Here is a 16,611-nt window from a genome sequence, read left to right on the forward strand (position 1 = left end):
CAAATGGGGAGATGTATTATATTTATAGTTAACTTAGGGAGATTTTACACCTTTACAATACTCAGGTTCTCCCAAGGGCTGTCCCTATATTTATTCAAGTTTTCTCTCATACTCCTCAGTAAAATTTAGTTGTCCTCTTCATAGCGATCCCTATATTTCTTGTTGATCCTCACTCTTAATAGCATATGTTTTTCTTTTTTTTATTAGCCTTGTAAATGGCTTGCCTGTTTCATTGGTTTTTGTGGAAACTAAAACTTGGATTTATCAAATACATTCTTCATATATTTTCTACACTATCGCTCTTTTTTTTATCTTCATCAATTCCTTTCTAATTTCCTTAGTTTTATTTTATTTATTTTAGTTCATTTTGATGAGAAGCTTAATTGATTTTCAACCTTTGTTCTTTAATTATAAAATCATTCAAGGTAAGAATTTCCTCTGAATAATACTTCTGGCCCGTATCCATAGTTTTTACATAGTGTTTCATTGTTAATTTCTAAGAAGTCTAAAATTGCACTTTTGGTATCTACATTAGCTACTAGAGATTTTTTTTTCCACCAAGTGTTTTGATACTTTTTCATTTTTGTTATTAATTTCTATTTGCTTAGCATTGTGACCACAGTACAGTTTCTGCCTTTGTGAAATCTACTGAGGCATTTTGGACCCACAATGTGATCAATACTTAAACATGTTAAATGGGTATTTGAACAGAATATTTTATATGTTTATGTGGGTGCATACACACACATACAGTACACCAAATTTATTGCTTAATCTCTGAAGTTTGAGAACCTCCACTTTAGCATGCCTAAAATTCATCTGAGACCCTGCTAAGAAAAGGAAATTCCAGGGTCTCATCCCCAGAAATGTAGCAGCTGTAGATGGTGTGCACTGACTGTCACTGTTAGCGTCCACTGCCCGCGACGTGGACTTGCAACATTCGGGCCTTCAAGAAACATCACTTCACAACCTTATTTTTTGTTTTTGATATTTTTAAAGCTGGATAGATTATATTATGATTTTGTGATTCTAACTTTTTCTTATATTTCAGATATTATATATATATTTACATTTCTACAGGAAATTATTCACATAAAGGTTCAAGTCTATTATAACTTGACTGATAATTGTTTTTTAACCCACAAAAAAAACCTCCTCTGTTTCTGACTTCCATTTATTTACATTTGTGTATTATACTTTTGCTCATCCATTTCCGTATTGAGGTGTCTCAAAGAAGCAGCAGTTAGACTTTACTCTCTGACTCCTTGTAAGGTTTTTCCATTTAACAGAAGAGTTGAACCCATTCAACATTTAGCATCATGCATGATATGCTCGGATTTATGCTTGCCATCTTCTTGTTACAGGTCACTACAGGAATCCCACTAGTGCTTCTTTCTCCCTTAGCCTGTGTGTCCTAACCAATCATCCACCTTCCACACTACATGTGGTTCACGATAATTCCAGCATGATAAAGGCACCCTTTCCTAGTTTCCAGGGCCGACAGAAAAAGATGCCTTACTTTGTCATCCTTTATTTATTTCAATGAATGTATTGGATCAGGATTGGGCGGGGAGGAGAGCTGAATGTTTTCAAAAACCACCATTTTAGTCCTGCTAAAATTTTTATGGGGTTATACAACCATAGATATTAATGTAAACTATAAATATTATTTAATGGACAAAATTTCAGCATTAACCTAAAAAAATAGGATTGTGTACGTGTGCCCATTACAACGTGCAAAGCTCATCATAAGTGAAACTTGGGCAAATACTTAATTGGAAATGCAAATGAAGATTTGCCTGGACATTTATTTGGTACAAGCAATTATAGAAAATTTGTCCCATAAAACTAATTAAGTGAAGCTGTTATTGGTGCAGCTAGTTATTGTGCACATGGATTCACAGAGAATGCTGAGGCTACGTAAAGGCCTGTGCCTCTGCTTACAGACCCACTTGCACGTGTTGGCATGGCTCGCGCAAGAGGACTCCAATTTGTCTCAAAATGTAGGACCTCATCAAACTGTAAACGATTTCTTCTTGGATATAACAATAAATATATGCTTTTCCTATTTTACAGAAAGCTGATTTTCAAAGTCTTCCGAAATTGGTCCATTAGATAATTCTGAGAGTGTGAACATATGTCTGAATAAAAGGAATGACCCAGATGAGAAGAAACCAGACTGATTTTCAGGAGAAAATTAGGATCACTTAATTGAGGAGAGAAATGTTAAATAAATCTATTGAATCAGATAATTATTAGGTGATAGTGTCTATGCTGGAATGTTTTAAAACTCTAAAATATGCTTATTGCTTTCCAATGCATATTTACTATGTTATTGATTAGAAGATTTTTGGAGTAATGTGGAAATGAGCAAATATTAGAAGTCTTCAGATTATAATGCATTCGAATCACAATTTTCTATTGTTTTTACTCATGAGTAAAAAGCTTTGTATAGCTATATAATCATTTTTTGAAATAACTATTTTTTTAAACGTTGACCAGAAATGAGATATACAGAAGGATGACTCGTTGGCCTGGATTCCTTCAATTCTGATGTATATCTTTGAACGTATATGCTTTGAACAATTCACCACCATTAATAGATATGCTGGTTTTAGAATATGGATTTTAAACGAGCCAATAGTCAGCCAGCACATTCATCCTGATTAAAAGATATAGTGAATTCAGAACAGGCTCTTTATTTAACAGAGTGAAATGCACTTAGTACATTACCATTTTGAGAGAGATTAGAAGTTGAAGTACGTTCGATACTTTATACTTAGACATTTTAAAATGTAGTTTGCATTTTCTCGGAAGGTGTAAATCAAGTTTTAGTTTATGACTTGATTAAAGAAAATGTACTCTCACAAAAATTATTCACATGCTTCTCCAAGAAATACAATTTTTGTTTTTAAATATAATATAAGGTATCATCGAATACTGTTCCAGATCCTATAGAGATAATAGCGAAGTACCAACGAATCCATTTTTATGATTCTCTCTCCTATTAAAAAAGCAGAGAAATAGATCCTTCCTCTCAGAAGCACAGAACACAAAATCTAAGAGTTTTCTCTTTGATGCTTATTTCTGGAGTTTCAACCAATTCCTCCAGGAAGAGTCTTCTTCCTCTCTAATTTGCTTCACACTGGAGTCAAAACTTTCTTCCTAGTCAACTGCTCTGAGATCTCCATCCCCAGGCCGTCCATACTCCCTGTTAAAAGAATCAACCCCAACCTCCCTCAGCCCTTCATAAGCTGCACTCAGTCTCCCTCTCCAGCCTCCCCGTTCACCCTGAGCCCTAGGAATCAAGGCCTCTCTGTTTCCAGAGCATGACTTCTGCTTCTGTGTTCAAGCTTTACCTTCTGCTTGGAATGGTCTTCATTCTTCCCCTCACCCACCAGCCACTATCAACACCCTACTCCTTCCTGGCCAGCTCAGACTTTCCATTTCCTAAAGTCTTCCTAAAGTTAATTGATCCCTCCCACCTCACATTTTCTTGTTCCTCAATATTTCAGGTCTTATGTGTTCATTCCACAGGCATCACCCAGGATATGCACGTCTTCGACTCTGAGTCCCACCTGCCCACCCACACTTTTGCACTGAGCCCAGTGGTTGCACAAAACAGATCTTGGTTATTGCTTTGGGCATGATATTTACTTAATAGGCACTCACTATGGCAGTATAACATCCTCTTAGGAGCTCAGGCTCTCACATGAGTATGCCTAATTCAAATCTAGCCTCTATTACTTACCAGCTACAGCATCTTTTCTGTGCCTCAGTTTCCTCATTTGTAAATGGTCATAATACTGAAAGCATGCCTCTTTAGGTTGTCAGAGAATTAATGATTTAACGTATGATAAGTGCACAGCACAGGGCTTGCTAGCTAAGCATTACTCAACAGATATTAAATAAGGAAAAAACCTAGATCTAAACAAATAAATTTTAAAACATACCCTCTAAATCACAAGTTAGAATTATTTGGAAAATAAAATGATTAATGAAATAATGAACAACTTAAAATTTGCTTGTTATAGATACTGAGGGTTATGGCTTTTTTTTTTTTTTTCTATCATATTTACACTCTAGATAGGGAATCAATTCATTTGGAGAACGCATGTTGCAAGTGGACCACCGAATGAGAGGAAGAGCCACACAGATCCCCTGTAAGACCTGATCACCTTCCCACTTTATTAGTCAAAGAAGTGGAGATGGATCTGAATTGAAACAGCCACACCAAAAAACAGCTGCTGAAGCATCTTATTCAGCAAAACATTCCTGGGCCCCTACAGTCCCTATACCATTTGCATGGTGTAATAATGTGTCTCAGGCCATGCTGCCTTTACACAGTAGAAACCTTTCAGATCTGGGGTTATGTCTGGATGTGCCACAGCCCTTTTACATTAGAAACAAAGAGTGTAAACCAAACCAAGCACTTCCTGGCTTGAAACCTCCCTGTGGTTTCCCATCACCACTAAGAAAGAGCCAAAGTCTTTAAAAGTTTCATCAGTCCTCTCCCAGCCACCCCACCCCTGTGTCCTTTCTTGTTCCACATCTGCTCTTCTCCACCAGGCTCACTCCGTCCCATCCACACCGTCTGCCCTGCTATTTCTGGAATTTGACAGTCAAGCTCTTGCCTTAGAGCCTTGGAACTCGAAGATTTCCTGCCTGGAAGAGTTTCTCCAGATATCCACATGGCTTTCTCCCTCATCTCCTTAAGTTCTCACTCAAATGCCCCTTTTCAGTGAGGCCCTCCCTGGCCAGCTCATGGGAAACTGTACCCCTTCCACACACACATATTCTTAAAGCCCCCTTCCCCTTACTTTCTACACAGCACCTTTCACCACCTGAGATACTGTCTATTGCTTCTTTTTTGTTGTTTGTTTATTACCTCCTGCAACCAAAATATAAGTTGGAGCTTCACTGCAGTCACTGTCAGAGCATTATCACCTAAAACAAGGCCTGGCACAACCCGGACACTTAATAAACATTTATCAAAGAAATGAATGCATAGATTGTGGGGCAGCTTATCAGTGACCTGAGAAAAGTTAAGGGGGTTGGGGGCTACTTGCATTTAAAAGAAGTCTTTCACATATCATTCCACTTTGTATTTTGAAGGATATAGTTTGAAAACTGTATTAATTTAGGTCAGTGGTTCTCCACTGGAGTGGTTTTGCCCCTCAGAACATTTGGCAATGTCTGCAGAAGTCTCGGATTGTCACAACAGTGATGGGTGGATGGGTGCCAGTGGCATCTAGTGGGATGCTGCTAAACATCCTGTAATGCACAAGACAGGCCCCACAACAGAGAATGATCCATCCCAAAATGTCAACAGTGCTCAGGTTGACAAGCCCTAAACCTGATTTAGCTGGAGATAATTTCTTAGATCGAACTCAACAGCACACAGATAACGTACATTACAAGGGAGGCAGGGACAGAGGGAAGAAAGTGGGTCGGTCAACTTGGTGTATTACAGAAAGACCAAATATCCAAAACTTTTATATGCCAAACAGAGGGAGGTTAAAAAAGACACAAATAGTGTTCACCCAGCAAGGAATAAGATATGCTACTAAGGATTTATCTATAAAAACAAGAAGAGAAATGTCAGAAATATATATTCTTTCAGGAATAACTGACAAAGTTGTAATAAAAAAAAGGAGGGAAATCCCAAATTACTATCTCCTCTTGGAGAGTCAGCGTGGCCTGCTGCTGATGGCTCAGAGCCTTTGGCAGGAACTGGCTCTACGAGGGAGCAGCTGTTCCTGCACTCTCTTCGAGTAACATCAGGGATATGAGAACTTGGGGAGAAATTAACCAAGTGATCAAACACTGAAGAGATACTGAGAGGTGCAGTGTTTCCCCCTCTGTAAACATCATGTGAGCTAGTCTAATCTCATGGCTAAATTACAGTCTGCTCCAGTCACAAAAACACACTAATAGCTTTGGAAAAATAAGTCTTTGGGAAGAAATAAATAAAGCCTTATTGACTGATAAAGCCATAATGACTCTACAACAAATTGTATTGATGGTAGGATAAAAGACTGAAATTCTCTCTTCTAGAACACATTTGGTACAAGCGTTAATGTCCGATTAATAGGTGAATTCAGAGCCCAGCTTCCCTCCTTTACCCATATAAAGGTATTATTTGGTGCTTTCTCCTCCGAATTTTATAGGGCATTTTTTCATTCAGCTCTTAGCTTACTCTAGGATGTTATCTTTTAACTGGACTACCAGAAACAGCCTTCTTTCTCCAAAAGAGGCTCTTTGTTTTCTTCCACAAAGCATTTTTTGAGACTGAAAGCAAACATGACTACAAAAAGACAAATAGAACTTTTGCAAAAACAGTCTTTAGTAGAACTGATACATGTATGTGTTTCACATCAGTTATAGAAGTGTATTCCTTGAAACCAAAGAGCAACTCCCATCTTAAGATGGAAAGATTGAGAGTGAATTGCAAGACGAGTCAAAATCTTTTGGTTGGTTAAATCAATATTCAACTGACACAGAGAAAATCATGTTGCTTTTTGTCTGAAAATACTAGATAAGAATAGGAATAAAATAGTTGTCTCCTGCTATAGCTGGGAGTATTTTTTCCCCCAGATTGACAAAGATAAAGCAACTCTAGACTATAGAAACTTGTCAACTGTAAAATGACTCACAAATTGTTTATTAACAAAGGCAACTTACAGACAGCAAGGGAATGGCAACTTTTCCAAGAAAATCAGGGGGTTTATCTCCATCTTCATCAAACACTGTCACTTCCAAAACATCGTGGATATCTTTAATAGGACTGAAACAAGAAACACACCACGCATTATATACAAAAACACACAAGTGAAGTCTGTTCCACAAAGATCTGAAAACATGGTTTCACTAATTAAGTCTGTATCTCCTTAGAGCATAAAACTACCATTTAATTAAATTGCAAAAATTAAATCAAACTGACTGTATTCCCAAACCTTCCATCATAGAAGATTCAGACATCCACATGAAAAAAAGCCAACTTTTTTACTATGACATTTTCCATGTATATGTGCACTCAAGGGTAGGACTCTTCAAGAAACAGGATGAAGAAAGAGAGTGGGAGACAGAATGAGGAGCGTAAGAGGACAGTGATTTTCAAGTAGCTTCCAAATAAGAAGAGCAAAAATAAGATTTTCTTTACTTTAAATTAATGAAGAATTCCCCTTTTTTAAAAAAAAGTGGTCAAAATCACTGTTTCCTGAGATTCACAGAAAATTTCCTACGGTTGAAACACAAAATAATAAAAATCCCATGCATAGTGAGAAACATTTTTATGTTGACCAGAAGCCAGACATCAGCAACAATGAAAAATGGAGCCACGGTCATTGGCAGTGTGTTGGGCAGTCAAGAGACTCTTGCATATGGCAATTTGCAAACTTGCTTAGCAGAGTTAATCCACTGCTCATAGATCCTTGAGAACTTTCCACTATACCATCAACTCCATTCAAAACAAACTTTATTCTTTCAGTTATGAGCACAGACAGAGCATTTCTTCAGCATTGTGAGGGCAATGTGCCACCATTTCACCCAAATTCAACAGATGCCTCCTCTTGAGGGTCAGGTGCTTCGGAATTTAAAACAAACTAGAAAATATATCCAGATTCCTAAATGCCTGAATTAGAAAGAGCGGGCAGGACATCGCTGTGGGGAGGTCATTCAGATAGGCTCAAATACAAAAAGCCTTTGGTAGTCTTTGAGAAATCACAGATAATCTGTATTTTCCAAAAGACTCTGGCAGAATACACGCCTTCAGACATTAAAATAATCTTGTAACATACAGCTCCTTGAATTTAAGACAGGTCTCCATTTGTAATTTTCTTTAACCCAGGAATGAACTAGTCTGGATATACGGAAGCTTCTACCTACTCACAGATTAATTTAGTCACTAAAAGATTTACTTTACAAATGCCTCCTATAACACTCCCTTGCAGTTCTGAATGGTCTCTTCTACTATTAACACCATACTCTATAAAATGAAAGGATAAAAGGCTTTCAGAAGGAAAAAACAATAAAATTCACTCTTTGCACATAAAAATGGACAGAAAGTTCCACTCAAGGGCCACAGCCTGCCCCAAACATATCAGAGATAATTGGTCTCTAAGTTAAAGCCACTCCTTGGTATTCCAGAAGCTAAAGCACTTACAATGTAAAAACTTTGTTCCACTCGGGGTTGAGGTTTTTGTAAATGGTATGAGTCTGAAGCCGGTCATTGCCTAACTCCAACAAGCAAAAAGGATCACTCTTTCCTGGAAGAGAACACAGACATTGGTCAGAGACAAATGAATCTCCCTGGTCAGAGACAAAAGTATCTCTAAAGCAACAGAGGCAAAGTAAACAAAAGCCAGGCACTTCTATAACAATAAAATTGTGCTTGCTGAAAGGGCTAAGGTGAACCTCTCCTTCCAGCAAGCCCTGTGGAAGTGCTATGTGGGAATGTGGGAGATGGACAGGGCCTACGAGTGCTGAAATTTCAGCACACTTAACAGATTGGGACCATACCAGATGCAGCTTTGAGAGCCAATGACCACCAGGTTTCATAGGAGCAGGTGTCAATTTGGCATGTGAGAGAGTCCACTTCTGGGTTTTGTTTTAAAACAGAAGCTTGTCTGTTTCCTTCCTAAACTCTCTTTGAGTCAATATAGATAATCATGCTCCTGTAACTGGAAGCCGATGGTAACTTACAGGCTCTACACGGCTGTGAGAGAAGCGAGACCAGTGTCAATATGGCTATTTCGGAGTTAAAACACTGCTCTGGGGTGAGTGGCCACTAACGCGTATGATCCTATATATATATAGCACTTTATGAGAACATATATGCTACATTTTTGGTGCTCATAAACATGCAAAAGTATAATTCTATAAAGTAAGTTCAAAGTTTTTATCTGAAAAGAAAGAAAAAATGAAGCTTAACTCTTAACTTCTCCCATCTCACCTCTTCCTTTTCCACCCTACCTCACACATCTTCCAAAAGAAAAATGGAAAAAAAAAAGGTTAAAAAATCAAAAATCTAAAGCTGGACAGACACCACTATGCAAAAATTCTCTCCCCTATTGTTGGGTTTGGCAGAGGGATCTAGAATTGGAACTGTCAGGGAAAGAATAAATGGTTCTATAATGTCCATACGACATGAACACATCGCCTGCCTCTGCAGCACATTGGCACTTTACAAAGCAGCACACACTAAATTAATTGGGGGCATAAGGACAGATGCTCCTCCAACAAATGGCCAAGGAATCCCAGGCCAGGGCCTAATGCAACGAGTGCTCACGCCTCTTGACCTACTGGCCTACCATTCAGGTCACTGAACTTACATCTAATTCACTTAATAACCAGGAGTTCTGAGGTACTGCACATCAATAGAGAGGCTGACACATACAGGAGCCTGCATCAGGATTATATTTCAAGGAAAGAAGAGAAGAAGAGCAGATGCATGTTTCAGTATTAAACAGGAGATTCCATTCAACTGACTAGTGGCCTGGACACTTGGGTGCCTGGCCAAAGCTTTTAAGTAAATGCTATTATCTCAGTGGCCTAGAGACAATGATCAAGCCATGGACATAAATGAATGAGTTGGGTTGTCAGTTATAAACAGTGGAAATGGTCCTTGCCTAAATTTAGTAGAAAAGGAATTTTTAAAAATAATATCAAACAGCTCTCAGAATCATTGCAAAGATTGGAAAATCAGGCTTGAAAATCACTAGAAACCAAAGCATGTTAGGAATAGTTAGGCACAAGAATCTCAGTGAATATCTCACCCCAGGAAAGCCTGGTGTGCCCTCTGCTTCCCAGGAAAACTGGCCCCCAGGCACTCCCGTCCCTGGACCCTGAGTGTGGCTGCCTCTACTGTGAATTCTCCACTCCTGCTTCGTTGCTTCACTTGATGTCGATGTAAAGGCCTCAGCAGAAGCACCTGATTGCTCCTGCCTAGCCAAGCACTCATGCCCTAATGCCAGGGCTCAGAAAGGGAGAACAGCTCTTCCTCAACTTACAACGGGGTTATAGCCTGATAAAGCCATCATAAGTTGAAAATATCTAAGTCAACAACGCGTTTAACATACTTAACCTACTGAACAGCATAGCTTAGCCTCACCTACCGTAAACATGCTCAGAACACTTACATTAGCCTACAGTTGGGCAAAGCCATATAACACAAAGCCTATTTTACAACATGTGTTGAACATCTCATGTAATTTATTGAACACTGTACTGATAGTGAAAAACAGAATGGTTGTCTGGTACAGAATGGTTGTAGGTGTATCGGTTGTTTAGCCTTATGATTGCGTGGCTGACTGGGAGCTGCGGCTCGCTGCCACTGCCCAGCATCACGAGAAAGGATCATACCACATATCGCTAGCCTGGGAAAAGATCAAAATTCGAAATTCGAAGTACGGTGTCTACTGAATGTGTATCACTTTCACTCCATTGTAAAGTTGAAAAGTCAAAAGTCAAACCATTGTAAGTCCGCGACTGTCTGTACTGGCTTTTCAGCTTCCATGAATGACAGTGGGCTGTGACCCCTTCTCCAAAACATACAATGTGAAACCTCCCAACCTAGAAAGGGTTCCAGATGCTGGGCAGCCAAAATCAAACCAACACAAAACCCCCTCTGCATCCGCCAAAAGTCTTGCTTATTAAAGACAGGTTTACTCTGGGAACGCATTTTGCCGGGGACGGGGTAGGGGCTGGATGGGGAGGAATACATTGCCTCTTCAAAACCCGTGACCATGAGAGAGAACATGTGCTCTTGGCTTAATGCTCAGGTAGACGACGCTCGATTCCTCGACTCACACGGAAACAGCTACCTAACCGGTTGTCAGACTGTTAGGAGGTGCCAGCACCGCTCCTCCAGAGAAAGCAACATGACAGCCCATCAGCACTCGCTCCGGGGAAGTCGTCAGACACTCTTAATGAAAGCCCTGGGGTTACTCCACAGCAGGGCAGAGATGCGGCGGGCCTGCGCAGACACAGGTGGGCTCGAGCCGTGGCCCCCTCTCTCTTGAGCCAGCACACTCTTAGCTGTCCCAGCTAATGAGCAACAGACTTCCTTCCAGAAACTGGGAACTTCAGTTGTGTGTCTCCAAGGAACACACTGCACCAACTCTCTGAAGATAATTCCGTCAAAGCTCATTAAAATGCTGCATTTATTAATATTTACAGTATAAACAGGCAGAGGGGGGAAGGAGAAACAAAGATATTGAAACATTTACAGAGTAATTTATGTATGCTTTATGGATTGATTTCTTTCCCTTAAAAGGTTGCAGATTATATGGGGAGTTTCAATAAAATTTAAATAATGAATATTTTTACTTGTGATAAAAATGATCTCCCATAATAAATGAAATGTCCAAATGTTCCCCAATGGTACCGAGCAAACAGCACCAGGCCAACTGACATATATATGCTCGGGTCAGCACTGTTTCTTTTTGCTCCCCTATTTTTACAGGTAAAACATCTAGATGACCTCTTCTACATCCAGATGCCATGTCACCTTGACACAGTTCCACCACTGGCGATTAGTTTCATGGTGGTGTTACAGCAGCTTGCACTCGATAGTCTTTGCTATTTTTCAACACCACTTTAAAATTCATTTATATTCCTTGAGTGTCAAGTAGAGGGTTCTCATTTAAATAATTTTACCTTCATATCAGTTACAGAAGTTGAATGACAAGTAATAAATGTATTTTAGAGGTCACATCACATTCATCTGACAAATATTTATTAAGTACCAACCCTGCTCCTGGCACTGAACCAGACCCTGATGTACACAGACCACCAAGTCATTACCTTCAAGGAACTCTCATAATAATCTCTGCTTTTCAGCAAATGTCACCTTTTCAACGAAAACTTTCCTCACACTCCCTGCCAGCAGCTGCGTTGCTCTCATTTCTGATCTTCAGCTGTATATTTTCCTTACTTCTCTTACATTCCACATTTGTACAATTCTGTTCCACATTTAGCCCTGTATTTCATTTAAGAGCCAGCCCTGGTGGTCTAATGGTTAAGATTCTGATTTGGCGCTCTCACCGCCACGGCCTGGGCTCGTTTCTCAGTCAGGGAACCACACCACCTTTCTGTCAGCTGTCATACTGTGGTGGCTGCGTGTTGCTGTGATGCTGAAAGCTATGCCACTGATATTTCAAATACCAGCAGGGTCACCCATGGTGGACAGGTTTCAGCAGAGCTTCCAGACTAAGACAGACTAGGAAGAAGGACCTGGCCACCCACTTCTGACAAAACTAGCCATGAAAACCCCATGAATAGCAGAGGAGCATTGTTTGATACAGCACTGGAAGCTGAGAGGATGGTGCAAAAATACCGGGGAGGGTTCTGTTCTGCTGTACCCAGGGTCGCTAGGAATCAGAATCAACTCAACAGCACCAACAAACTTAATTTAAGGGGCCCAATGCAGGCACATACGTATGCATGCCCCCTACCACCCCCCGTCAAGAGTGCCATGGCCCAGTGAGACAGGGCAGCAGGGAAATTCCTAGCTCCCAGTGATGGATGTTGGCTGGAGGGAGCCATGGTCTTCTGACTCTGGGCAAGAAACCATGCTTTATGCAGGTTCTCATTTAACCCTCACATCAACTCTCTGAGGTGAGGAATGCTTGTGCCATTTGCAGATGAGGAAACTAAAGTTCACACAAATTTAATTTGGTTGGTTAAAGTCCAGAAAGATTTCATAGTGGAGGTGAATCTTAAACAAGGTTTAAGAAGGGGTCGATTTGGCTAGCAGAAATGGGTAGGTCCTCCTTGAGGAGATAGGGACAGATCAGAGCCTTAAATTTATTAAGAAGATAGACAGACAGACAGAAAAACAGACACACACACAGAGATATACACAGCTAAATAGTGGCAACCAGGAAATATGAGATATGGGTGGATAAATGCAGAGACTGGCTTGAAGCCTTAAAGGCCATGACCAGTACTTTTCATCATTTGATTTCATTTCTTTTTACTCATCCAGCAGCTAGGAGCCACCAGAGACTGTCAATACAAGGGGCAGGATTAGAAGAAGGATTTCTAGAAGATAATTACTGAAGGTAAGTGTGGAGCCTGACAGCTCAGACAGGCTGGGAAGGTGAGGGACCAACAGGGCCATGCCAGACTAGACTTCCAGAAACTCTCCCTTCATGCCTTATTTCCAACCATTTGCTTATAAACCTTACTATCATATACTGGAGCCAACTCTAATGCTCATTCTGAAAATCTGTGCTCTCTGACAACTTATCCCACACAATCCATCCTGATCTATCCTCTATTCCCAAACCCTTTATCGAGGTTGGCATGTCTATCCCCCAACTCTAACCAGCACACAGAGGTATGGGGATCAGTCATGCTTCCTACTCTGCATGTGGAATGGCTCTCCCTGCTCCCCCAAACACCTTCTTTCCAAAAATACAAAGGCCAACTAACCTCCAAGGCCTAGTTCAAGATGCATCATCTTCATGGAACTTTCTCTACAACCTTAGGCTCCAGGGAGCCCCCACCCCCTGCCCCTGACTCCTGTGGTCATTAGTTTGGGTATTATAATGCCTCACTGTATGATGTTCCTTTGTTCAACAAATACTTTATGATTCCCTACAATGTGGAAAGCACTGAGCTAAGAGCTGAGATAGATTTTAAAAGAAGAAGAGACATTGATCTCTATTCACCCTGGGCCTAAATTTTCAAGTATGTCCTGCCTTCCCGATCAGGTTGCAAGCTTCTCTAATCCAAACAATGGCCTCTATGGCCACACAGGTGGGGCCCTGCTCACTTGGCTGTGGCAGACGTCCAGAGCAATGAGCAGACAGGTCTACATTAGGCCTGAGAGGTCAGCAAAGGAAGAGAAGGACTTAAGTTTGCTAATCTGTTATGTAACTAAATTTCTGATGTTCTAATATTCTAGCACATAGACCAAGAACTAGTGACATAAGAATTTTTCCTTCTTCAAACTTCATTCCCCAGTCACCACTCAAGTTCCATAAACACCATCATCCACTGAATTTGCCTCACATCTCCCCTTTCTCACTCTTGCCCCCTCAAAACCCCTGCTCCTCACAGCCACCAGCATAAACTTTTATAAGTTCATATCAGTCATATCACTCCCCTACTTAAATAGTCCCCTGATTTCTTCACCTGGCCCATCTGTTCCTATATAATCCAGTCCCACCTAAGACACTGGCTTCCTCTCCCCTCAGGGCCCCCTTGCTCTGTCCTCTATTCTCACTTGCTTTCTTCCAGACCTTGGAAAAGCCCTGCAAGCTTTGGAACATGCTGTTCCCTCATTTTAAAATGCTTTTCCTTCACGTCTGCTGTCATCCCTGACATCTCAGCTAAAACACCACTTTCTGCAGGAAAACCAGTCAGGTGTCCCTTTAATGACCCTTGGCACTCTGTTCTTGACCTTAGCAAGATGCTGCTGGTTTAGTCACTTCATGTGAGGGCAGGGACCAATTCCATTCCCCACATGTCACCAGGGTCTACCACAGGCTCTCACACAGAGGAGGTACGTATGCTGAACAAATCAAGTTATTACTAAGCAGTCGACCAGGAAGATTGAAGTGATTGCTTTGTTAATTCATAGAACAACGCAAATGGACTGAATTCATTCACTCTCAAGGTGCCAGTAAGTCACAAACTGCTCAATCTTCTATATACTCCCAAATTTTACATTGACTAGAGACCGTGTTCTTTGGCAGACTGTTAAAGCAGATGGCCTGCCAAAGACAGATTTATGTAGTTTTTGATGTGTTTTTAAAAAGTTGGTCTTGATTTGGGCTCAGCTATCCATCAGGTTCTCATGAAAATTAAAAGCATTCAATCATGACTGCTCAGCTTTCGAGAAATGGCAATTACAGTCATCCTTTGAAGATAGGGCACCTTTAAGAGGAAAGGTATTGGTATGGATACAGTTTCAGAAAAAACAGACAATGAAAACAAACCAGAAAACGGACACGTGATTTAAAATTTCCAGGGAACAATAACTATAGGACTATTTCTCTTCCGAGACAAGTAGTTTTATGTTTCAAACAAACAAAAACAAAAAACTCAGGGTCAGTGTTATAATTTACAGCAGCTCCTCAAAAGTCAGTATTATAGCATATGGCTGAAATATTTCTACTCCGTAACATGGGATCAAAATGTCGGATTTTGGTCAACGGTTTCTCAGAATAGTACTTTTACGTATAACAAAAAAATTGATGAGCCCACAAAAGTATTTTACATTGATAAAACTACTATCCAGATTATCAGAATGAGAATGCAAGCACTAAACTGGTTTAAGTGTGAGAATTTTCCTACCATAAAGCATATTTTTTTCTTCACTTTTATCAGGCAATAGAAACAGAAACAAAAAGAAAAAAACATATAGTATAGTAATTATAGATTTCTAAAAGTGGTTGAAAAGCTAAAAGTGATTAGCAATGCTGGTATTTCCAACTTTATTTAAAATCAGGGAAATTATGAACAAAATATCAAGACAATAACCTGTGAAATTCCCCATATCAACTATTCTCTAATAAAATAAATTTAATAAAGAATGGAAATAGCATTTATTGAACATGTAATATGTGTCAGGTGTGTTCATTTAGGTTTTAATTTAACCCTCAAAATACCCATGAGGAAATGGAGGCTTATAGAGTGGACCCAAGGCCAGTATGTGGTAGAACCAAGATTTACACATGGGTCTCTGTTTCTATACATCTTCTGTACCATAATATATAGGGATTAAAATGAGAGGCAACTAGCATAAAAACAAAGGGCAAAAAAATAACATCTAATTTTCATCTTCAGTGAATAAATCTTTGAACTGAACATTGATTTACTTAAGGCATGAGTTACAGTCACTTGCAATGGGTTGTTGTGCTTAATGAAAGAATGGAGACCTTCATTACAGTCATGGGAATAAACTATGTGTGTGGAACAGACCAAGAGCTCCTCCTAATGGCACTGCCAAGGAACCAGCAAACTGCAAATGCCAACTGATTTTGAACAAGGTCCTCATCCACTTCAATGGTACACACCGCCCTCTACTGGCATTCTGCAGCAGAGCAGGAAGAATGAAGCGATCATAAGCTTCCTAGGGGTGTGTCTGATCTACAGTAGGTGCTCAGCGATTATTTCTGGAAGATCACTAGATCTACCACCAAGTTGACTTTAAGTCGAAACAAACTTAAAAAGCAGTTGGGAAGCTATACTGGGCTCCCTGGAGAGAAGCAGGGAGTTAGGGAATTAAACGTATCTTTGTTCTCCTGGATCAGGCACTGTTTTGCTTCCTAACATGCTTATTTATCAAACAAGCCTACTTCACAATAACCCACATTTTTTTCTTGTTTGAAAACATTGTCTTTTCCATTCCTCTGAAAGATATTTTAAGATTATATTAACTTGGTAGTTGTCTTGTTAACATTGGAAACAGACAAAGGGTCCCAGTGACAACCTTACTGCCAAGAAGTCAAGATCTAGATACATTGGGAAACTTTTTGCATTTGATGAGTGGGATTTGTATGGCAAAAAAGTGCCAAAAAGTTACAAGGACGAAAGAAAAATCCTCAAGAAAAAGTAACTCCAAGTTGTGAGTAAAGATGGTATTTCTAGTTTTGTTGC

The 16,611-nt window shown here is 40.0% G+C and overlaps 1 protein-coding gene across 4 annotated transcripts in view; it reads right to left on the minus strand.

Moving 5' to 3' along the window:
- The window catches only part of MCTP2 (multiple C2 and transmembrane domain containing 2), a 232,977-nt gene that overhangs the window by 93,106 nt on the left and 123,260 nt on the right, over window positions 1-16,611 (minus strand). For all 4 annotated transcript variants that reach the window (XM_087428888.1, XM_087428886.1, XM_087428887.1 and 1 more), the window contains 2 exons: window positions 8,165-8,267; window positions 6,685-6,787 (listed from right to left, as the gene is read on the minus strand). In XM_087428888.1, the coding sequence (XP_087285014.1) occupies window positions 6,685-6,787; window positions 8,165-8,267 (206 nt within the window). The remainder of the gene's footprint in view (window positions 1-6,684; window positions 6,788-8,164; window positions 8,268-16,611) is intronic.

This window comes from Ceratotherium simum, chromosome 3 (genome assembly GCF_057802395.1).
Source record: "Ceratotherium simum simum isolate JZ-2026a chromosome 3, ASM5780239v1, whole genome shotgun sequence".
NCBI lineage: Eukaryota > Metazoa > Chordata > Mammalia > Perissodactyla > Rhinocerotidae > Ceratotherium > Ceratotherium simum.